Consider the following 25248-nt stretch of genomic DNA (forward strand, 5'->3'; position numbering starts at 1 on the left):
AGGAATGAATGTTTCTCCAAGTTATTTGCGCGCCCGAACATACCGAGGGTCCTTCGACAGGACTATGCTGAGAATGCGTCATCGAGCTTACGACGATATCGTATACATTCTCTATAGAGGAATGTCGTATCTGGAGCATCATCGTGAAAGAATGTCAATCGCGAAGTTGTAACCAAATTATTTGGAACGAATGCTTCCTTCGAAAACATTACCGATATCGATGCGGTTTATGGAAAATTATGAAAGAACTTGGATACATCATGGTGTACGCGAAAATATGTAATTATCGAACACGTGACGCCTTTCTTCTTTCTCCTTACATGTATATTACGTACATAGATATATACGTATATACACAGGTACAAATAAAAGTATGATGAAAAAGGCACGTGACACGTACATTAAACGCATGACAAATTTTTGCGAGTTACGATTAGCACGTGGGCGAGGATACACGCGTCACACACGCGTCGTCGATAAAGAATCACATACCTGTCTGCATCCTCGTCGTTCCTAAATATGTATGTATCTACTTACATATATGCATATGTGTAACACTCTATGACGCAATATCGGATGATCTCGTAAAGACTCGAGGAAAAAAAAAATAATGGATGGAAATAAACGAGAAGGCGATATCGAACGTCGACGCGGAAAAGGTTCCCGATCGATCGGTCGTAACCTTTTGATGGAGCTAAGGAGGAACCTTAAACGCCCATCCTTTTTTCTTTTCTTTTTTTTTCTCTCTTTCTTTTCGAAGAAAAACAGAAAGATCGAAAGGTTGTATATCTACCGTGTCGTCGAAGACCAGGTTGACCTGACGATGGTCGGTTATAGGATGTGGATGCGGTGGCCGATGCATCCTTCCTCCTCCATGGACCTCTGGATAATCGATCTGCAATAAATAAAAAAGAAAGAAAGAAAAAATGAATTCAATAATTGTTAAAGAAAAAGAAATAATATACATATACTATTTAAATTGAAAATAAATACGTAGGTCAACCAAGTTCTCAAACATTTAAAAAAATAAAAAAAAAAAAATAAAGCTTTTCGTCATTTTTTTTCCCGTAATTCCATCGGAAAAATTCCAACTACATACATACATATCTGCGAACAGAATTCTCGCGTATGTAATCTACGTTAAATCGTTATCGTAAAAACGGCTACCGGAACTCTCTCTTTCTCTCCATTTTTTCTGGAATAAACATTTCATTTTGAAACGGACTATATCGGAAATATATCCTTTGTATGTGTGTATACACACACACATACACACACATTGTTTCTCTTCGATAATCTATATCACGATCATGCCACCTGCCGCTAATGGAAGCTCCAGGAGCTCAGCTGCATCAACTCTTTCCGCATCACTGTGTACGATGGTTGCAACGACGACGGTTTTTTCGGATGACAGTTATATGGCTCGCAGTTTATGTAGTTGAGTAATAGAAAAAAAAAAAAAGAAGAATCATGAGAGAGAAGAAGAGAGAGAGAGAGAGAGAGAGAAAAAAAGAGAGAAAGAGAGAAAGAGAAAAAGCAAGAGACAACGAGAGACGTATACGTGCTTCGGGCCGGAACTCGTAGGCCGGACTTCCGGCAGATACGCTGGTTATACTCGCCATTCAAAGAACCGCTCCCTCGTGATTCGATTGTCCGAACAAATATTTAGCCAATTTCGGAGCGAAAGATAGTTTCACCGGGCGGATGATGACGAGAGCTCGTATGAGAAAAGAGATACATATATATATATATATATATATATATGTATGTAGAAGAGGGATTTCCGCAAAAGCGAAAATTATTTGTCGCCAGCGGAGCATGAATGTTTAGCTACGGTATGAAACAATACAACGTCCACGCGAAAATTACAATGGAAAAGGTCGTTCGTTCTTAATTATAATATACGCCTAAATATATATATATATATATATATATATATATATATATGCACATACATACATATACATACAGTATAGCACGGTCACGCACGGTCTTCTCTAAGGACATCTTCTCGATAAACTTTTTTAAAGAAGACGGTACGATAGATATTTTCTTTGATAATAGTCGATCTTTTCTTTTCTTTTCTTTCTTTTTTTTTCTTCTTTTTTTTTTTTTTTTGTTAACGTAGCACACTAAAAAAGATGCGATATATGTACGTGTAATTGATAGTAAATACAACGAATGTATATAATAAAATATAATTTGTACGCGAACCCGATAAAACTCATTTAAATTGTCAGAATAAAAATAAAAATAAGCAATCATAATAAACACACATACACACAACATTTCGATGGAAAAGCTTACCATTACGCATGGCAAGAGAAGAATATGAAAATTGTGCGATTTCAATCGCGTTTATTGGCGATTTCGTAGGGATTACGTCATCGGACACGCTACGAAAATGCAATCGCAATGACCGAGTAAGAGGCGCAAGCGTGATGCAATTTGTAAACAACCAACGGAAAAATGTGCATGCATTTCCATTACGTAATCCACGAATTATAAATAATTATTGTTTGGGGCCGCGTGAGCGGATAGGGGCCGAACGAGTTATCGTTAATAACTACGATATTTCTCTACACCAATAAAATATCGATAATCGAAACCTGATGAAGTATCGTCGAGCTTTCGACGAATTCGCCGAAGCTTTTCCTCCTGTTCGTTATAGCGAATTGAAAAGCGATTTGAAAAGTAAAAGGAAAACGATTAAAAAAGGAAAAAAAAAAGAAACAGAAAAGAAACGGGTATCGTCAAATAAAAATATATAACGAGAATATTATGGAAACTATTTAATTAAATTTTCTATCTCAAAAAAAAAAAAAAAAGAAAGAAAGAAAAAAAGAGAACAAAAGAAAAGAAAAGAAAAAGAAAAAGCAAGTAGTATATAGTTAATGCATATAAAATCGTAATAAAATTTATCATGATATAAAGCCTATAGACAGAGATATAACAATTCCTAACACGTTTACGTTTTTATCTCAAAGATGGAAGATCGATCTTTATGAAAGATAAATAGAGAGAGAAAGAAAAAGATAAGGAGAAAGAGAGACAAAGATCTTTCTAAAAACGATGCATCTCGACAAAGTATCCAAGCGACGAGTAAGAAATAATCATTATACGTTTCTCCTCCTCCTCCTCCTCCTCCTCCTCCTCCTCCTCCTTCTCCTCCTTCTCCTCCTCATCCTTGCTGTCTTCCGTCTGTTCCCATCGTTACTCGTGCTCTGCGTGGGCCTGCCAGAGCTACGTGGGCGTTTACATACGTATGTATGCGTTGCGGTGCGTACGCGCGCGAACACCATTGCATCTCTTCCTATCTGCTCGCGAACGTAAAGAAACGACCGGAATATTTTGTATTTCTCATTTATTATATTTATTTCTATCTAAACAGAACGATCGTATTTTACATTTGTCACTAAACAATATTGTTTATAAACACTTTCAATATCTACGTGAAATTCGTCGGAATGAATGAAGAAAAAAAGAAAGAAAAGAAATAAAGGGGGACGAAGAGAAATGATTTTGGAAAATATTCTCTATTTATCTTTCTTCTGTCTTTTTTTATGTGTGCGTGTTTTTACCTCGGAAGAAGCGATGGACAAAGTCCTAGGTGTACCAGGCCAGCTTCTGGACAACGACCGTCCTTTCCTTTTCCTCACCACGACTCGAGGTCGTCCAGTCCGATTCATATATTTCAACATCTCGTTAACTTCGGTTACCTCGTATCAATTCTTAATCAAATCTTCGTACACTCGTCAGAAACGTAAGAGAGTATCACAGCACATGAATTTTTCTTTTCCATTCATCGTTTCACTCCAATAATAATAAAAGACGAATCGTAACACAGATAAACACTTTTCGCTATATATAATTCACCGATCGTTCTCCTTCCTTCTTATATCGTTCAAAACTTCCACTTGTATATTATATATATATATATATATACAGTTCTTGTTTATCGTCCTAGCTTGTTAGCTCTCTCTCTCTTTCTCTCTTTCTCTTTCTCTCTCTCTCTCTCTTTCTCTTCTCTATTCGTAATCATACGACCGTCAAGAGAAAGAGAAGGAAAGAGAAAGAGAATACGTTTGATTCGTTCGCGATGAACGCTCCGCTATATTATCTCAAAGCAAAAACAAGTTCGAAGATGTGGACAATTTCGAGAACGACCTTCTTCCATCGAATCGAAACGACTCGATGAAGCGATATAACGATATATCGAGAGAAAGAGATCAAGAGAGAGAGAGAGATAAATGGAAAGACTTGAAAGATCCACGCGTCGCGCGTCGCGCCGGCGAACTGAATCGTCCACGATTCTTAAGAGGGCCAAAGACCGAGTCGAGTCACGTGACTCTACACACGCAGTAACGTACGCCTCGTATCATTCCTTTTCGTCGTGGGTCAGATCGGCTCGACGGCGTCGGACGCGCTGTCGCCGACTAGAAATAAGCTCGTGAGCAGCGGTGACTAAGAACTTTCATCTTTACGATTACCGAGCATCAGTCTTTCGAAAATTTCAACGATACTGATAAGAGGAAATGTCGGATAGGATCGACGAAAACGATCGATCGTTCGATCTTCTCTCGACGATCTTATCGTATCGTATCGTATCGTGTTGTGTCGTATATACGATCGTTCGAAAAATTTCGAATCGATTTATATAGGGACTACGTTCGTCCTCGTCCTTCGTATCATCGAGAAGATAAAGAATCTCATTTTCAGATCTCGATCTGAAAATTGTATGAATTAATTTGTAAGTATTAAAGAAGAAAGGAAATGAAGATCGATCGGAGAGAAGAAGCTAGGTTCTTTTTAAAAATCCCTTTCAAGATGCATCCTGAATATTCTACGATCCGTTAAGCCTATAAGATAAGAATCTTTAAGATAAGAAATGCAGATAAGGAGACAATGGATCGAGTGTAGAGGAGATAGATCGCGTAAAACCGATATATGAGAAAAGAAAGAGGAGAAATAACTCTCGGTGTAGGTTATTTATGTAGCTACATACCGTAAAAGAGGTATCCCTTAGATAATGAAAAATCTTTGGATAACTTTGTTAGCGAGAGTAATAGACGAAAAATTGTATATTACGAGCTTTATCACAAAATATGAATTATATCAATTCTATAATAAGATAATAAACGTTGATTATAACGCGATCGCAAGCGATATTCTACGCTTTTTATTGAAATTTTCATTCGTCCTGGATTTCAAATTACAAATTTCTTATTCTATATCTTGTATATCGTCGGTCGAAGAAGAAGAAATTGCCATCGTCATTTTGTCGAAAAAAGAGCTTTAAAAAAAGAAAAGATAAATAATCAAGACGAATCTTTTCAATAATGGTTTAAAAAATACCAAAGATATCCATTGTTAGCAGAAAAACGGATATCGATTATTTTACTATATCCAACTACAACAGCGAATCCAATTATGTGAAAAAGTATAAAAAAAAAAAAAGAAGAGAGAGATCCTATTATTAACGTGATTTACAATCGAGAAAGATTTGTTCCGAATGAAAGCAAGTGAATCAGGTCGTATCAAGGATAAGTTTCGCCGTGGGCTTCGATAAAATGACACGTGATATCTGAGAATCATTTAGTTAATGAAACGTTATGAAAAACTTTCCTCGTAAAATTTAAAGACCCAACGACCTAGTGAATCTTTGAGCTTAAGATATCGCAACGTTACGATTTGACGATGTTAAGATTAGATACGTGAAGCTATGAATTCATAAATTTTCAAATAGAGACTTTGCCAAGTTTCCGAGCACACATCGACGTTTCTTAAAAACGAATAGTATCTTACATTACACTAGCTCATAGAATTTCTCCAAGATTTGGATGTGTCTTGAAAAGTCTTTCTCTTTTTCTCTGTCTTTCTTTCTCGGCCATTTTCGTCGAAATGACGATGAAACGTTTTAAACGCGACCTCGGTACACGAACTTACCATTTCTTTCGTTTGCTTATGAAATGGCTTGGTTAAAAGGCAGAGGGTCTCGTTCTCTCGAGGATCTACATGGGCTAAAAATTTCTTCCCGTCGGACCTCCGCGAGGCGTATACGACGGGGAGGGGTTGAAGAGAGATGGATAGAGAGATAGATAGAGAAAGAGAAGAAGAAAGAGAACGAAAAAGACAGAGGAAGAAAATGAGAGAGAGGGAGAGAGAGAGACAGATAGAGCATATTCATACGCACTGCTCTCTCGGCGCCCGTCTACTTTATTTTCGGTTCATCCTGCAGTCGCCCGTCTCGACACCATTGGCGTCACGCGCGACCCTAAAAACCGACTGTAAGAAAGTATCCGTGAAATGCCGGAATGAGAGAAACGGCAAAACGACAGAAAGTTGCTCTGTTCCTATCGCAAAAACGCTTTATTTTCCCTTCACTGCGAAATCGAGTAAAGAAAAAAAAGAGGAAAAAAGAAAAGGAACTAGTGGATATGTATTTGCGTGTATACTTTGTATTACGAAGATAAGTTAAATAAATAAACTAAAGGAATAGAACTATAAAATAAGACGATTTTGAAAATCGTTATAGAGATAAATAAAAATTAATCGAAGCAACAAAGATAAATATATATATATATATATATATATATATATATATATATATATACACATGAGCAATATATAGTAAGAGAAATATCCTTGAATCCCATAATCCCGTTATCCGTTGAGCAATAGAGCGGTTAAGTTTGCGAGAACGATCGCGGTAGGTCCAAGGATTGGCAAAGCAAACAAAATCGCAATTGAGAAATTGTTTCCTCGTTTCTCGATAACCCAAACGATCCCTAAGCTCAAACTTCCTAAAAGAGTACGTGCCGAAATAAAAAGAAGGCTTCTCGTTTCTCTAGGAATAGTAGGTAACCCTCGTGAAGGGACCTTAAAGGAATCGGCTTGAAATTCTTTATGGTCCAGTTAATACTTAGAAATTTTCAAACTCATAAAGCGACAAAGAATCCTAACGAGATTCACTGCGAAAGAATTTCGAAATAATGACTAATTTTCTTTCACTCTCTCTCTCTCTCTCTCTCTCTCTGTCTCTGTCTCTCTCTTTTCACATCGTTATATATTTTTCAATAGAAATTTTTGCAAGAAATTTGAAAGACGTTACGTTTACACATACACGTACACGTACACAGAGATTGACACATATATCAAACATATACCACACATACATAAAAAGATAGAAGAATAAATCACTAACGAATCATTCTCACGCTTCTCGAATCTAAAAGATTCGTCATAATCCAAAGTTTATTTTATCGATGGTCGTATAGATCTTATCGCGAATCATTCGACGCACTAGGTTCTCACGGTAGAAGAAACGATCGATCGAGAATAGGTAGAATGCGTAGGATAACGCGAGAAAATAAATGAATTCGTAAAGTCTAGTGGTGCGCGTTGATCGACCGACGAAAAGCGACTGGCGTTGATTGTGTGTCGCTCGTCCGGCGTAACGTTAGCGATAAGCTCGCTATCTTCTTCGCGGATGTTCGCTCATTTTTTTTTCTCTCACTCTCCCTTTGTCGCGTGCACCAGAGCTCTATGTAATCTCTACGTGCAATCACTGCGATGAGAGAGTAAGGGAGAAGAAGATATAACAGAGAGAAAGAGAGATAGAGAGACAGACAAACAGAGAGAGAGAGAAAGAGAGAGAGAGAGAGAGAGAGAGAGGAAAGTACGAAAGTAGACAACACAGTGTCTGGTAAGCGATGTTCCAAGGCATCATTTCATTTTCCTCGTTGTCGTTTGTCAACTAATTTACTTAATTGTAAGTTTTCACACCGTATGATAATACGAAGAAGAAAGAGAAAGAGGGAAAGAGAGATAGAGAGAGAAAGGAAATTCATAATCACTTTAAGGAAAAATATCGAACGTCTCTGGTAAATGCGAAAACTTCGTGAATATACTTAGCACTTGAATAGAAGTTGATGAAGATGCGCATTAAAGTGGTCTTAGCTCGTTAAAATGCAACGGGTTAGGAATCTGTAAAGCAAATGTCGATATCTTTCCACGTTTCGTTCGAAACCGAATCTATTCTTAAATCGTATCGCAAAGGACACTTTTGAAAGTCATCGACAATCGACTTTTAAACTGATTCGAAGATATGGCCATTCGATCGAATTTAAGAATCAAGAATACGATATACGCGAATTATCGTATGCGAATTATTTGCGCTTTGACTCTTCGAGAAAAAGAAGGTAAGAGGGTGGGAGGGTGGAAGGGTGGGAGGGAGTGGTACTGGGCGGAGAAAGAACAGACAGAGCGAGCAATTCTCGCGTGTGAACGTAAGAAACATGAATGGAAAGTCGAGCGTGTTTTCACGATCCAAGAATGCATATGTGTAAACTCGTTCGTCTGTGTCTTACCTGTACCTCCTTCTTCCTCTTATAAAGAAAGAAAGAGAGAGAGAGAGAGAGAGAGAGAGAGAGAGAGAGAGAGAGAGAGAGAGAGAGAGAGAGAGAGAGAGAGAGAGAGAGAGAGAGAGAGAGAGAGAGAGAGATGGAGAGAAAGAATAGATACAGTCGATATCGGTCGTACTTGAACCGTATCGTATATCGTGCGTATGCTTGGAAACATGTACGTATATGTATGTATGTTGTGTCGTATATATACATAACCAGATACGTGCTTCGCCCACTTCTAGCATATGTGTGTGTGTGTGTGTGTGATGTATATATATGTGTATGTATGTCGATATACAAATACTACGAACGTATTGTCAAGGGTCACGCTCGCACGGAGCAGGGCTTCGATGTCGCAAGAAAAATGACGAATTTGAGTTATCACAAATGGTATTGTAAAAGATAAAATATAGAAAAGATATTCGATAGAACATAGTTTTTAAAGGATAAACTTTGAGATATATCCATCTGGAACTATTTTAAATTCGATCGAATTCGTTTCAAAATCACGATTAGAAAGTAAAACATGGAAACGATCGTGGTTAATTTAATGGCTCGATAAAATCACTAATCGGTTATCCGATCTATGGCTATCCATTGTTACTTTAGTTAAGAAATAATGTACGTTATACCTATATATATATATATATATATATATATATATATATATATATATATATATATACATATCCATCCACTAAAATTCCACGTGATAATTATCTTCGTATTCTCTATCATCATTCTCTTCGTATTGCCTTTGAAAATGGTTTTACGTTGTTAATCAATAAATTAATAAAAATATCATTAAAGTATTAATCTTTATTTGACGATCAAATAGGAATTAGTTTTTATATGAAAAAAAAAAAGTATATACGGAATCGAAATAAAAGTTGTGATTTAAAAAGGGAAATATTTTACAGAACAGGAACGCTCGTACATACATATGTATATGCGAAACTATCCTAGTCTGGATAATTCACGAGCAAGAGATACGAGCTCTCCTTAATACGTAAGCGCAGTCTGTAATCAGTCGAGCAAGTTCTGTTTCTTGCTGCAACTACGACTACTACGACGACAACGATGACGATGACGACAAGGATTATAAAGTCTATCGTAGAAGTCGTGGAACCGACGTTTACTACTAGATCATAGATCACAGGTGCATCGAGCTGACGCACGAAGGAAAGAAAGATCTAGGTCGATTCCTCTTCGACCACCTTATAGACCTTTCGAATGAAAACACTCTTTCCAATAGCATTTCTTCCAAATGGTAGGTAAATGTATAGAGAGGAAAACCTTCGATGAAAAAAAAAAGATACGAAAGAAAAAAAGAAAAAGAGAGAGAGAGAGATACAGTATACCTAACGCGTGCAGCCTTCATATTAATGAATTAATAAGAACGTACGAGCGAATAGCATGATCTCGACTTAATTAATATCCCTAGTCGATGGTAATAAGAAAAGTAAAAAAATGTTTTGAACGAAGGATCCTGATTATACTGAACCTTGGAACGAATAGGGTTGAATGAAAAAAAAAAAAAAAGAAAAAAGAAAAAGAAAAGAAAAAAAAGAAAAAAGAAATGTGGATTGTATTATAAGGAATGAAGTTGATGAAAGGATAAGAAGGAAGGGGAGGAAAAAAAAATAGAGTTAATTAAGGTACCGTTTTTATAAGCACAGAAGATTAATCTTTAAGATGGATGTTGTCATCTGAGGAAAATTCTTCAAGATAATTAACGATGTACGAATAATAGTCTCCGATAATCGTTGGTATGTTTATTTTTTGTCGAGTATCCTATTTCTTTTTCTTCTTCTTCTTCTTCTTCTTCTTCTTCTTCTTCTTCTTCTTCTTCTTCTTCTACTGGTGCTTCTTCTTCTTCTATTTCCTCTCTTCTTCTTATTCATTAAACGTAATTTCGTGGTTTTGAAACGTAGCTCACTTCCAGAATCATCCGGAAGTGTTGCGGTGGAAGTTGACTGGAGCAAGCGAGCCATTATCTCGAATTAAAATTTCTTGAACGTTTTATCAAGTTGAATGTCTCGAGAGTCGATAATTTAAAAAAAGAATGATATGACGAAACTCTCTCGATCTTTCGTAAAGAATATCGTTGTGCGTCAGCGTATAATAATAAAGTAATAAATGGTATATCTATGTATTATATTTATTTATATGTTTAGTTACATATACGTACATACATAAATACTTATATACATACATACATACATATATATATATATATGTATGTATGTATATAGATACACACACAAAATTAGTAGAAGAAAGACGACGCGAGCGTGTCAGACCGAAAAAAGAATCCTGCTAATACATTTGTGAGTCTTGAATCGGGAATAGCGCGTACATATCTCGCACCGGAAGTGAACGTCTTGGAACGTATGCGTGAAAGAGTCAGGAAACGAGACATTCTCTTATGCACGCGTGCACAAACACGAACACATTGAATCTAAACCGGTTTAAAAGTGTACCTTGCTGTCGTACTTAAAATCACTAATATTGTCTTCGAAAATATTTCGATGAAATAAAATAACAAATCATTCCACCACCCACTCATCCACCCTTCGTTCTCGGACGCGCGAGAGATTAGAAAGTTAGCCGAAAATTCGAAAAGTTTTCCCCATTGGAAAATTGATCGATAAAGAAATGTATTTCCCACGGAAGACGGTACGCTTCGAAGTTGGTAATATTTTTCTACGGATTCGAGTCCTTTGTACATAAGAGAATTATTTTAAGAACAGCTTAGCTCTTCTTTCTTCAAGTTTTTCTTAGATATTCTTTTCGACTTTACTCAAAGAGCTTAAAAGTCAGAATTAAAGGAACGCGAGCGATCTCGTTTTCGTTTATACTCGTTTCCTCGCTAAATCCGTGTCGTTCTTATTCGTCGTTAATGCATTAAAGTCCTTGTGTTATATTACCGAGAAGTATTACCAATAAGGAACTATAAAATAAGATTTTACGATCACTCCACTAAGTTAATGGAGCGATCTTATGGTCCAATCGTAGAACATGCAATTTCGGATTCTACTTAACACGAAATTATCTCGTTGGTTTAAAACGACATCCTTCAAATTCATCCACAAATCACGTACGTTCTCTTAAATTTATGCTAATAAAAGGAATATCAAGTCTCGTTCGAATGGAAGGAACACGACGAACGAAATGTCAAAGATTTCAAAAAGTAGAATAAATTCGAAGATTTATCGTGGCTTGTTATCACGATCGAATTCGATCTTTTTATTGGAAAACTCGATAGGAAGAAAAATAAGTTACGCCTGTCGTATCGAATTTTTACACGGTCGTAAACTGGGAAATGCGAATACGAAGGCTGACTTCGAATTTATGTATACATATATGTGCATATATATATATGTGTGTGTGTATATATATATATATCTACGATTTTATCTAAGGATTCTCTGCTACGTTGAACGTTTCTTATTCGCATATGTTCATGAGTGATCGATGTGACGGACATGACGAATACGTTTCCGACCGTCCACTTGACGAGTTTCTTACGTAAATGGCGCCCATTTAACGTCTATCCTTCGTAACGTCGTACGAAACTTCATGATCGAGCATTCAGGATTAATAGTAACGATCAAACCGTTTGAACGTTTCATATATAACGATTTTAGATTATACCAATTTAATAAATTATTTTGTAAAATTTGCGGACGAAGAATATTGACAAAATTGTCGACTTACGTCCCATGCAAAAAGAGAACGAGCCGAGAAACTCTAACTTTGACACCTCAAAAGAGAAATTCTATTCCCGTTCGACGTTTAAGAAACGCTCATATATGTATGTAACGTTCTATTTCTCAAAACTGTTTTCAGCAATATATTCGTGTCTCTCGTTTGTTACATTTTTCGGTAGAATAAACTATCCTCCTTCTATTAACGAAGGTTGATCCGATGGAACGTAGATAAGGTAAAGAGGAAGCACGATTTAATCAGGTTGAACGAAGCTGAGGTCAGATTAAAGAGACACGAGAGAAACGATTTTATTGTTAGACGATGGAGGCGATTTAAAACGAAGGAGAATTTATATACTCGTCGAGAAAGATCACGAGAACGTTTGTAAATAAAAGAAAATGAAGGATATCATCATCTTGAAGGGGGCTATCCAGGCGGAAAGTAGACGATGATGCATGCTCGATAAACGTCATCGGTTCCGAGGCTTGCCAGACGATGACGTATACCGAGACGCCTCTGGTGTCCGTTTTGTTGGGGTCCGATAAGTTTCTTGCACATATAAACTTCACGTAAGTAAATACATAACGTTGCATAGAAGGATAGACGGATAGAACGGTTACACAATTTTATATATATATATATATATATGCCCGCATCCTGTGAGCGTCATTCGATGCTCTAGTATTTCTGCTTTTTCTTTTTTTTCTCTTTTTTTTTTTTTTTTTTTTTTCAAGGAGACCCAAGCATAAGGAACACCCAAGAGCACAAGAATCAGACTTCGATGATGGTAACGATCGATAAGAGGTATAATTCGATAATAAATTACACCTACGTGGTGATGTCCCGTTGTATAGAAACTACTAAAAACTATCGATTCTTGACTTCAGATCCTCGAGTCGAAATAATTATACTCGTGAGAAACATACTCTCTCCTAACGATAACGGTCCATCCAGATCGAGTGTCAACGTCAACAAAACTATTTTACTATCTCGACTCTAATCGCGAGAAAGCTAAAGTCCCGATAAAATGGGAAGGCAAACAATGCGATTCGCTCATTAAAACTCAGATCGAATACGAAAGACATATAATATTCTCTGGTGCACATAAAATTCGCTTCACTTTGTATACGATCGAAATAAAGATTCGACGAGGACTTCTCGATTTTATATAACGTCTGTTCGTATATCAATTCGAGGAGGTGTGACTTGAAAATTCGAAATCGAAGGTACATTTCGAGCTCAACAATTTGCATCGATCTCTCGTCTTCTTTTGCTGTTCTCTTTTTTCTTTCTTTCATTCTTTTTCTTTTTTTCCCATACTTTTTCGTCTCTTTCGAGGGAACTAGACGACTGGGTCATAAATTCAAGTCGCTATAATAACGATATGGCTTTTGACGTACGATACGATATCCAAGTCTGGTCCGAGGACTACGAAAATGATTTATTCTAATTTAAAGCTTAAGTTGGAATAAACCATGGCAGAGGTGAGTCAAGAAGAGGGAAAAAGAGAGAGAGAGAGAGAGAGAGAGAGAAAGGGTGCGAGAGTAAGGTTAAAGGTCACACGTTAAATTCATAGCAGGTCACAAAGCTGCCAGAGGGCATACATGAACCTTTGGTGGGATGAAGTAACCTGTGACAAACTGTGTTCTGTTTTTCTATCTCTCTGTCTCTCTCTCTCTGTCTCTCTCTGTCTGTCTGTCTAGTTCGTTTTTTATATTCTATATCTCTCTTTCGTCACAGCTAGTATTCGATCTTTATATACATATTTATTATATATTTATTTTACATATATGTATATATATATATATATATGAAAATATTATCTATATTTTATTTTAAAGACAAATAACAGAGAGTGACTTTTTCGAATCGAATATACGTATTTAATTCGTATAGATCATCCGCTTTGTTCCTCTCTGTATAATTCGATGTAAATAAACTTGAAAGAGGGAATATTTGGCTGTTGCAGAGTTAGCCTTGATCGCTACATGTCCCGTCGCTTTAAATATAAACGAGCGACCACCGGACTACTTCGTTGTTTTTAGAACGTGAATTTATATAAACATTTTGTTTCTATATACGTAAAGATATTCTCTCACACACATATATATATATATATGTGTGTATATATACTATGTGTTATTCTTTTATACATAGGATAATAACAGAACAAAGCATGTACATAAGTTAACTCGCTCTTCTCCATCGATATAATAATAATAATCTATCCAAAGCTATTCGATCTAAAAAAACGAAGACAAGATTATAATTTTTGTTGAATATTATAAATATACCTGATGGCCGTCAAAAAATAAACAGATTTTAGTAAATAAGTTATCGAACTTATAAGAGACAGACTAGAAACGTAAGGGGAGATAAGAGAAATAAAAAACGAGGACAGAAGAAGTCACTTATTTATCTGAATATGTATGTACGTAGGGATAATACGAATGACATAGAGAATTGCATAATACGCGAGAGTACACACGATACCAAAGAGAAGGACTCCGATCCTCTCTTAGATCTATTTCTCATTCTTCTCGATCATCTTCCAAGCTCATAGTTCGCTATCGGAATACAACTTCATCTTTGGCGCCTTTGCTATCGCAAAAAAAAAAAAGAAAAGGAAATGCACGCATAAGATCGACTTGCTGACTCATTCAGCTGGTCATTTTTATTGATTAGTTTGGAACGTCTTATCAATCGTGGGTTGTCACCCGATAACACGGATCTCGCCGGAACCAGGATATGAAATTATATGATTCATTTTCTATGATGAGAGAGGCGCCGCATCTGTACACACGCATATCTATGCATATATGCATAATATGCATTTTACAAATAAATGCATATTTTTATATACACCTGCTTGTATGCATATATCTGCATATATATAAATATATATATATATATCGTATAAACAAATAAAATGGACATTAATCTATATTTTATTAAAACATTCAATTCGCCAAACATATTTTGACAGACTTTCCATCCACGTAGCAATTAGATTGTATTATATTAAAATGAATAATACGATTATTTACAAAAAATATGACGTGCAAGGTGTTTATTTGTCCATTCTCCAATAATGATCATCACGACGGTGAATTTGTTTGAAAGTTATTGTTGAACGATCGAACGCGTAACGAAACGAGATCTCCGGCAATCAAAGAAAATTATACTTGACGTGAATTGAATTATCGCCCGTCTGTATTAATGCTTAGTGCAGTCTCCATCGTCATTAATAATTTTCGGTAAATTCAAATGGATTAATAAATTTAATCGTTCGCGACACATTCGCATAAGAGTTTCGTCGAGCCGTCGATAATACAGTTTTCTTCTTCTCGAAGGTGGCAGCACGATATGGAAGCAGTATGTTCATTCGGTGATTCGAGATTATAGGGAAAACTAACACGATTAGAGACGAGTAACAAAAGGCTATTTGCACGATAATCCTATAAATTTCAAATTCGATGACACGACGAGCATAAACATTTAGATACTCCGTTGAAATTCCAAATCGTAATTAAACTTTCACGATATGTGCTTCATCATCCATCTCTTTCTATATCTATCTCAACTGAGAACCCACGCGAGATTGAACTTCGATAAAACGAAATATGTTTTATTTACATTTGATATATATATATATATATATATATATATATATATATATATATTGATGCAATCAATGAAATCGTTTGCGAGTAGAAAAATTAAAAAAAAAAGAAAAAAAAGTTGAAAAAAAAAGAAATTTAACATTCGAATAGGGAAAATTAATAGGTATTCATGAAATTGTACGTAAGAAGTTATATACGATATCGCTTGAATTCTGTAACATGTTATTTAAATAATAACTCCTTTAATGGTACTGTAGAAAGAGTTGAGATGGTACACAGTTTGAAAAGCTCACAGCGAGAATAACAGGAGACAAACTATCGATTAACTGTCTCTACCGTGTTACATCTCGAGTCTGGCCGACATTGTCTTTCGATATGCGATATCGTCACCCGCGTTCGCCAACGTCGTGAATGCATCGTTTCCGAGTTTCACAGGGAAACACCTGTGTATTCGTATTTTTAGATATTGTCCGGTGCGATCTAGAAAGTAGCGGGGTAGACAGAGAATAAGAAAGAAAGGAAGAAAGAAAGAAACAAACAAACAAAGAAAAAACCAATTAAAAAAAAAAAAAAAAAAAGAAAGCAAAAGGAAAAAAAAAACAAAGAGATTCTTTCATATCGATACAAAAAGTTCGCGTGTGACTATATAAAGCAGACGTTCCACGTTCTTTTTATATAGATATCTATGTATATCTACATATCTACATAATTCATGATATTTTATCTAACGACGAAGAAAGAAAGGAATCGATTTCAATTATCTTCAGACGACATTTTCTTTCCGTAACTCTTAAAATAATATTCTGGCTCGCGACCAGATAATACGCGCGTCTCTCTCTCTCTCTCTCTCTCTCTCTCTCTCTCTCTCTCTCTTTCTCTCTTTTTCTTTATCTTTCTATCTCTATATCTTTTTTCCATTTTCTCCATAGAAGAAAATTTCAATCTTCATCTTTTGAAGCAACGAGAAACACAAAGAATATACTTACGACGATCATCTCGGAGGGCTCCAAGACGAAACATTCGTTGGGTCTCCTGGCACTGCTGCCCGTCCGCTTTCCAAAGCTGCGACAGAGAAGAAACAAAAGGAAACATTTTAATACCTCTCAATGTTCGTAAAAATCGAGATGTCTAAGTACTTATGTATACATAAAACTGCAAACGAGATGGTTGCTAACTATCAATAGTTACCATATATCTCACATATATATGCTTTAATACAATATTTCGCTCTACAATTTAGGATTTACGCGTAACACGCGAGCGATTTTGTTCGTGACGCAAAATACCTCTCCGAACGGAATCGAACTGAAATGTAATTTATCGCTTCGGCCATTCTCTCTCATTCCCGCCCCCTACCCTCACCCTCACCTAAACCCTCCCCTTGCCTCTTCGTCCCTCTGTAATTCGATATAGTTACGAGTCTAACGAAAACAAAGGGAACGTGTTCGCGCGATCGTATAAATACGTATTGTTCGCTTCGTAACTTTTAGTGTCTCCCTTTTACCCCCGCGCGTCCGTATCCTCTTTTTCTCTCTTTTTCTCTCTTTCTGCTTCACGGACGATCAATTCGAGTCTATACATCCGACAGATGTAGCCCATCATCGGGAAGCCACTCCTCAAATTAGCCATAAACCATGCCAGTTTTCGGTTGCCCCATCGATTTACGAAAATCTCTCGCGATTAGAGCCGAGTCAGTAGGGGGTGCCTTTCTCGAGTGCCACGAACAATGCCACCACCACGAACTTTCGCCCTCCTGGGAGAGGGTGGCCCATGGAAAATGGTTCTCGCGTGCCTTTTCGAGTCATAAAGAAGGAAATACATACACGTAACAAAGAGAAAGAGAGAGAGAGACAAAGTAGTGGTTAAGTCCAATGGATTTTTATTTCCCTTCTTTTTGATTCTAATGCTGACGGATCACTAATATACTGTGATATAAGAGACCTCGTAGACGTGACGTTACGTCATCATTGAGAAATATATTATTTTAACGATTAAATAAAAACAAGTAGAGTAAATATACGTCGAATGCAACGATATCCGTATATACTGTTTCATTTTCATAGATCGATATTACATCCGCATGTTTGTTCTATAATAATAATAATAATAATAATAAAATAACAAACCCTTGAATCAGAAGGGTTGTGCTGGTAGTATATATAAAGAGAATGTTATTAGCAATTAAGCCGTACACACATCGCATTTTCTCGGTTGCAAGGAATAGTGATAAACACTCACGATTCTAATTTCATTATGACTGCCCTTTCGAAAACAATGGCGGTATGATGCTAGAAACCGCATGATATCTCCTTCGTCAAAGTATATGTGTGTGTGTGTGTAGGTGTTTCCATATGAGAATCGTCGACTATAGTATAATAACAAGGCAAATACATATTGTTATTTATTCCTCGCGTAACATCGATCCGTGATGCGATATTAAAGGGTCTTTCCCGTAGCTCGTATTAAAGAGATTAACCGAGTTTATCGCTGCTCGTTATACTAAAAGTTCCTCGAGTAATTATGGAGAATTAGTAAAAACGTGTAGGCACTATTTAGACACGTGAACGTGCCCTTCGAATTATCGTTATGATCTCTATGATCCATTTACTCATAGTTCTTTGCAGTTTCTTTACCAAACTCGAGTTCGTCGATAAACAAGAAAATCGTCCTTTTCTCTATTTCTACTTCCTGTTTTTTTTTTTATTTTCATTTTTATTTTTATTTTTATTTCTTTTTATCATTTCACAACAAACGAGACGCGTATTAATTATATCTAAATCTCATCGTCACGCATGTCGTTCAGTTTCATAAATTAGAATAATCTCCGTTTATTCGGATTTATTATAATAATATCCTCGCGACGAGGAAATACACGATAATCACAGTTATAAAAAGTAATATATAATATTTCTTTGATAATGTATCGATAAAAATATCAATATAATAATTATTTATAATTATATGATCGTAACAAATTCGAGATAGGCAGCGCCGATTTTTATCGATATGAATCATTTTAATTAAAATTTTAACGTAGCGTGGAAGCTGTCAATAGACCAAGACTTCGATCGTACAACCCCAAAGAGATCAACGCTGATCGAAGCTCGATCGAGCCGAAGAAGGGAAGGCCGTAAGGTTGTCGAAGGCTGTTGACCCGATCCCTCTTCTCTTTCTCTCTTCCTCCCTTTCTCTCTCTCTCTCTTTCTTTCTCTTTAACAGACACACACATACATACAAAATCATCACATACACGCACCTTTCTTCGACTAGTACGAGTATGAGCATGAGACGGTTTTTTGATGCGTAACACACGCATAATGCATGCGTAAACCGCATCTCTTATGCGTACACCGCAGAAAATTCAATTCGACGTGGACGATGCTATCTACCTGAACTCTCTCTCTCTCTCTCTCTCTTTCTCTCTTTCTCTTTCGCCATATCTTTTTCGATCTGCTCTCTACCATCTTTCTGTCACGATTTAACGTCACGTTATACCTTCTTCTTCTCCGGATTACGTTTATCAGTGGTTATCGAGCCAATATCACGACTTCATACGGCTTCGTACGAAAGGAAAGACTTCAGAAAAATTCATTCTCGGATGAAGCTAAGAGAGGGAGAGGGAGAGAGAGAGAGAGAGAGAGAGAGAGAGAGAGAGAGAGAGAAGAAAAAGAAAAGAAATGAAAAAGAAAAAAAAAACGAGAGAAAATCTTTCGATCGTAATTTTTTGCCCTCGCTCGAGAACTTTAAAAACGCGGTGCAGCAGAGCGTCGACGATTTTCAGCGAAGCCAATTAAATTTTTACGAAGTAGGTAAGTAGATAGGTAGGTAGGTAGGTAGGTAGGTAGGTAGGTAGGTAGGTGGGTAGGTGGGTAGGTAGGTAGGTTGGTTGGTAGGGGAGGTAGGTAAGTTGATAGTTATATAAACGCAAAAATGAATTCAAAGTTACGTGCAAGGAACTCTCGTCTGAATTCGGCGCGAGCAAAATATTTCGAGCTTTTTTTATATTTCGGTGTCACAAACTTTGTTTTTTCTTTTTTCCTTTTTCTTCTTTTCTTTCTCATTTCGACGACGTTAAGATATATCGTCGAGATATATCGAGCCACCAGAAAGAATGAGAAACCATGGTATAGTTATGATAAACGGTTACCACTACGAACAAGTTTTTTTTAGTTTCTATTTTATCGTGACGAAAGCCACGAAGTTTCCGTACCTTTTACAAGAGCTCGTTTCCCTACGAAATATTCCTGGACACAGGGTGGTCTTGTGTACGATTTTCTCCCTCGTTTCCGCAAAGAGTACGAGAAAGAGAGAAAGAGAGAGAAAGAGAAAAAGAGTGAGCATGCTAGAGAGGGTTCCGTTGAAGGGGGTAGAAAAGAGAAAAATGGCGAAAAGCTACGAGGTTTCCCGACGAGACAGCGTCTCATTGTCGACCTGAGCATAGCAAAGCATTCTCTTTCTCTCTCTCTCTCTCTCTTTCTCTCTCTCTTACTATCTTCTCTTCCTTTTCCTCTCAGTCTTTCATTCATTTTGCGAAATCATCCGTCCCATTTTACGAGTGCCAGACGAGAATCCACTCGACTTAATGAAATATTTCTGTGCCCGTCATTAGCTCGCTTACGTTGCCCTTATCGGAACGTTTTCCTCTCGTTTTGGATGATAAAAAGTGTGGAAAAAAAAAAGAAGAGAGAGAGAGAGAGAGAAAAAAGAAAAAGATTTCTCTTCGCTAAAAATAAAAAAAAAAAAAAGAAGAAAAAAGAGAAATGTCAACTTCGAGGAAATTTTCGATATATCGTTAGTTTTCAACATTTAATAATTCAAAAATTTTGTCGCTACTTACGACAGTTAACTAGTGACTGTATATCATCCACGTATTTACGTAGGTATAAATCTACGTGCATCGTATTTAGAAACCCACGCAGATATACCATGCATCGTGACATACTAATTTACTCGACTATGAAGACGCTAGTAACATTTAGTAGGCGCTCGTTCTAACGGTTATACGCGATGCTTCAAAGTGCGTATCCATGTTCCGTTGGAAAAATGATTACGTCGATGTTTCATACTTTTGATAGATATTTATGATAGTATGTTTAACATCCTTTGCCATTACTCGTTGCTTTTAATATTATTAATTTTTTAAACGGTAAAGAGCATACCTACCTATTGTTTTTTCTTTTTCTTTTTCTTTTCTTTTCTTTTTTTTTACACCGCAATTATACCGCCGAAATACATACCTTCGAAAAGAGTTGATTTATACTACTAATTAATATAAGCTCATCAACTCGTCCGTTAGCTTTTACACGAAATATGAAGGATATGCATGAATTTGGAAGTTGATGGTATTCGTCGAAAGAGATGAAAAGGATCGAAGTATGCGTATGTCTGCTAAAGTGAATCGTTACAGAGATATTCCGCAAAGTAAATATCTTATTTTCCAAAAGAGGATTTAGAACTCAAATAACGCGTCGAGTAGGTATATTTGCTAGAAAGTAAAAAACAAAAAAGAAGAAGAGGGGAAAAAAAAAACAAGCAAAGAAACCATCGAAGAGAAAAATACGTAGAATATAGCGTTACTCGCAACAGAAAGTGCGTATGTAGATTAATTTACCTGGAAGTAATGTTTCCAAAATGTTTACTTTTTTTCTTCTTCTCAAAAAAGAAAAACGCACGTAACTACGATAAGTCCGAACAATAGAATCGATGACTGGCATCAGCCTCTCCGTATTTTCACAAATATATAAATAAAATTCGAATCTGAAAGAACGACGAGAAAGAAATGGGGGAAAAAAAAAAGAAAACGAAAAGAAAGAAGAAAAAGGAAGAAACAAAAAACCGAAAAGACAATACCAAAAAGAAAAAAGAAAATTTCCATCCTTAACGAAATAATTCAGAGATCGGTTTTGTGACTAAATGACGGTAGACGAAAGGACGAACAAGAAGAAAGAAATGGAAAATTGAGGGGTGTGTGCGCGCGCGAGGAAAAGGGAGAGGGCGACTCACCAAACGGAAAATCGTCTTCTCGGAAAGGTCGGCGGCGGTGGTGGGGGAGCACGATGGCTCCTGTCGACCGATTCACTTCTCAGCGCTTGAACGGCCTTCGGTACGGCCCTGAAAGGTTCTTGAGGTGTCCTCACAAAAGATCCCGCGACGACGGCGCCATTTCCAACAGCGTCGCTCAAAAGATGGCTCCCACCACCTCCTCCACCTCCACAAGCACCCATACCAACACCACCACCACCACCACCACCATGGAAACTGTTCCATCTTCTCACAGGGCCCCTATTGTTGTTGCCGTTGTTGTTGGCTGTGGAAGTCGTGTTGCTACCGGTCCCAACTGGGCCGCGAAATTGATTTGTGTGTTTGTGCATCCTCCTTCGTGTTTCTCAGAAATCGATTTTCACTCGCCTCCGCGACTTCTCGCTTTTCTTTCTTTCTTTTTCCATCGTAGCGACGATATTCACAACTATCTATTATATTTCTAGGAGAAGAACTACATTCTTTCCCTTTTGTTTCCTCTTTTACCCCTTTCGAGTGTCTCGTTTCGTTGAATAAAGTATTTCCTTCGTTGATAATGCGACTCCTTTCGATGCTTAACGGCGATAACGCCGAAGAATCAAACGAGGATTCTATCTCTTCCAAAACATTAAGATTCCTTTCGGTCTTCCAAAGAAACCATCTAGAAAAGTGTTCGCGAGTTGTTATGATCACTCGTGAACGATCCACCGAACGATCGATTTCTACTTCCGATATTTCCTTCGTACTCGATTCGTGCGTCTACTAGGAAAGAATATTGTCGGTCGAGAATCATTTATATAAATATATATATATATATATATATATATATATTCTAATAGCAAATACAAATTTTTTATTTAATTTTTTCTACGTGCCCAATCGTTATTCCTAACCATTTTCTAACGACAAAAGGAACGTGCCACTTGCGTGAAAAGGTATGCTCGACTAACGGCCGACGCGTCTCGTACTTATCTCTCTCTCTCTCTTTCTCTTTCTTTCTTTCTTCTCTCTATCTCTCTTTCTTTCTCTCCCTATCTTTAAATTGTGCTTTATCAATTCGGTGCGTTTGCACGGAAGCATGATAACAGAACGAAGAGAGAAGAACTACGCAACGACGAGGACGACGACAACGACGACGACGACGACGACGACGACGACGACGACGACGACGACGACGACGACGACGACGACGACGACGACGACAACGACGACGACGACGACGACGACGACGACGACGACGACGACGACGACGACGACAACGACGACTACGATGACGACGACAAAGACGATAAAATCCGAGACAGCCGTAAGGGAGTCGTCGCTTCTTTCGAGTTACCCGCGTAGTGGTATCATAAAACGATAAGTATCCTTCTCCTCGTCCTCCCTTTCTCCCCTCCTCGTTTCTTTCGTCCAATTTCGAAAGCTGCTTCGTGAGCCGTCTCATATCAAACACAGCCGTTTGATCGTAAAACTATCGTTCTCGTTGCAACGTGCGTTCTAGTATGCGACAGCTCGATTTCGTATCGTTTTCAACGAACACCCCCATAGAACCGATAATGCGATCGTCGATAGGAAACAAAGTCATTCGGATGTTACCGGATATCGTCGTGTTTCGCCAAAGATAAACGAAAGAATATTTCGAAAAAGAATCGAATCACTAAGGGAATCGCGTATACGATGTACGAATACAATGGACGATCGAATCGCGAACTGGAATTTAAATCGATTGGAAATTTTTCGTGTTAAATCGGTATAGGAATCGCTATGTTCTATTTCGCTATGCTCGATTTCGCGAAATGATTCTGCTACGATACTTTGCCGTATACGAAGCACAGCTTTATTACGAGATATATATATATATTTTTTTTTGTCTCCTTAAAAGAGGATATCAAAAGAGAAAAATAGAGACAAACGAAAGAAAAAAAGTGGTAAAGAAGGAAAGAAAAACATCTATGAGATCCGGGGAAACATCAAACAGGATGAAAGTCGAACTTTTTATACGATCCTTTTTTCATCGTCGTATCGTTATTACGGTTATTACAAACGCACGAATTATTCATCTTTACGAATCGTATATCCTCGAGAAATAATTTTAGTACGGAGATATATGTTCGAACGAGCCGAGATAAAATAAGTTATCTTGAACGATAAGTCAATTGGATAATTTCGGATAAATTTGTTGTTAAAGGAAGACCGAAAAATCGATTTATTACCATGAAAAATGAACGTGCTCAAATAGAGTCGTAACTATTAACTATCTCTTATAGTCGATAAGTAAAAGAAAAATATAAAGATAGAAATTCGAAGTTCTTCGAGATTTATCTTTCGATTATACACACACACACACACACACATACACAATCTTTATAACTTGTATAGCTTTATGTAATCTTTCCCGAATAAACCTTACCTATGAAGTGACGATAATCCGAACGAGAACAAGGTAAGAGTAGAGAGGTTTAGTAGAGGAAAAGAGAACAAAAAAAAAGAGTGAGAAGAGAGAGAGAGAGAGAGAGAGAGAGAGGGAAAGAGAGAGAGAGGAGAAGGAGAGAAAGAAAAGTCCACGTATAATGGCACCCGTGGGAACAGCTTAGTAATGGCGTGTACCAAAGTGCATAAGAGGCCCCGAAGGAGGGCTAGGTTTAAGGATAAGGCAAGAGAGTGGGTAGACCTTCTCGAGTAGTGGATAGAAATTCAGTGAGCTTGCAAAACCCCTTGAGCACGCGCTCGAGAAGCGACTCGTCTTCCTCTTTTCGCAGCAGCCGAGCTTACGAAAGGAAAATACAGAAGTACACACTTTCCCGACGACGTTTGTGCTTTTTCGCGCTGAAAGAGATTTCCTCGTCGTCTTGCAATAGGTATCTGCCTAGCTACGTAATTCATACGTGTAACAACGTAACGTAAGTACGTATGTACGTATCTACGCGTACGGATAAGAACAAAAACGTCTAACTTTACTTTCCTCTTAGATACGCTCTTTTCAAGTCGAACGACGAAATCACGAAATCGAACGAAAAAAATAAACGACTCGGCTTATCTTCGATTTTCTTCTCGTTGAACTTTAACTCCCTGATATTTTCACCAACTCAAAATTGATCCCGTCGAATCGAATTCGTTTCGTTTCATTTCGTTTCGGAACGTTTCGTATCGTATTGTATTGTATTGTATCGTTCGTTCCAGTTAGAGTTCCAGTGTGAGTGGTCTGTTTTATTTATTTGTTTTCTTTTTTTTTTTTTTTTTTTCATTTTTTTTCTTTCCCTTCTCCTTCGTTTTTTCAAACGAAACGAAACTTTTACGATTGAAATCGGTCAAACGGAAAAAATAAACGCGCGTTATTCGATATACATATTATATATCCTTGTAACATTCGTCTTCCTAGTCTCTCTAGTTTTGGAAAATAAACGCGTTTATCTTTGTTAACGCAAACGACGAATATAAACCTTAAATGTGACGATGGATCTTTTCATCTCGGGTAAAAAACAGGAATTCCG

General features: G+C 37.2%; 2 protein-coding genes across 15 annotated transcripts in view; one reads left to right on the forward strand and one right to left on the reverse strand.

Moving 5' to 3' along the window:
* Nucleotides 1-25248, forward strand: part of LOC122631911 — a 228548-nt gene that overhangs the window by 153286 nt on the left and 50014 nt on the right. The gene's annotated exons all lie outside the window — the stretch shown is intronic.
* Nucleotides 1-25248, reverse strand: part of LOC122631810 (rap guanine nucleotide exchange factor 2-like) — a 117610-nt gene that overhangs the window by 15723 nt on the left and 76639 nt on the right. For 8 of the 14 annotated variants that reach the window (XR_006327770.1, XR_006327769.1, XM_043818012.1 and 5 more), the window contains exons 2-4: nt 21743-22418; nt 16726-16801; nt 794-895 (exon numbers count right to left, since the gene is read on the reverse strand). Coding sequence is in view for 12 of the 14 variants with exons in the window: in XM_043818012.1 (XP_043673947.1) it covers nt 794-895; nt 16726-16801; nt 21743-22110 (546 nt within the window). In the remaining 2 variants the exon portion in view is untranslated. Of the gene's footprint in view, nt 1-793; nt 896-3581; nt 3929-16725; nt 16802-21742; nt 22419-25248 lie in introns of those variants that run through there. The other 6 variants (XM_043817971.1, XM_043817944.1, XM_043818039.1 and 3 more) reach the window with 2 other exon arrangements.

This window comes from Vespula pensylvanica, chromosome 1 (genome assembly GCF_014466175.1).
Source record: "Vespula pensylvanica isolate Volc-1 chromosome 1, ASM1446617v1, whole genome shotgun sequence".
In the NCBI taxonomy this organism is placed as follows: domain Eukaryota; kingdom Metazoa; phylum Arthropoda; class Insecta; order Hymenoptera; family Vespidae; genus Vespula; species Vespula pensylvanica.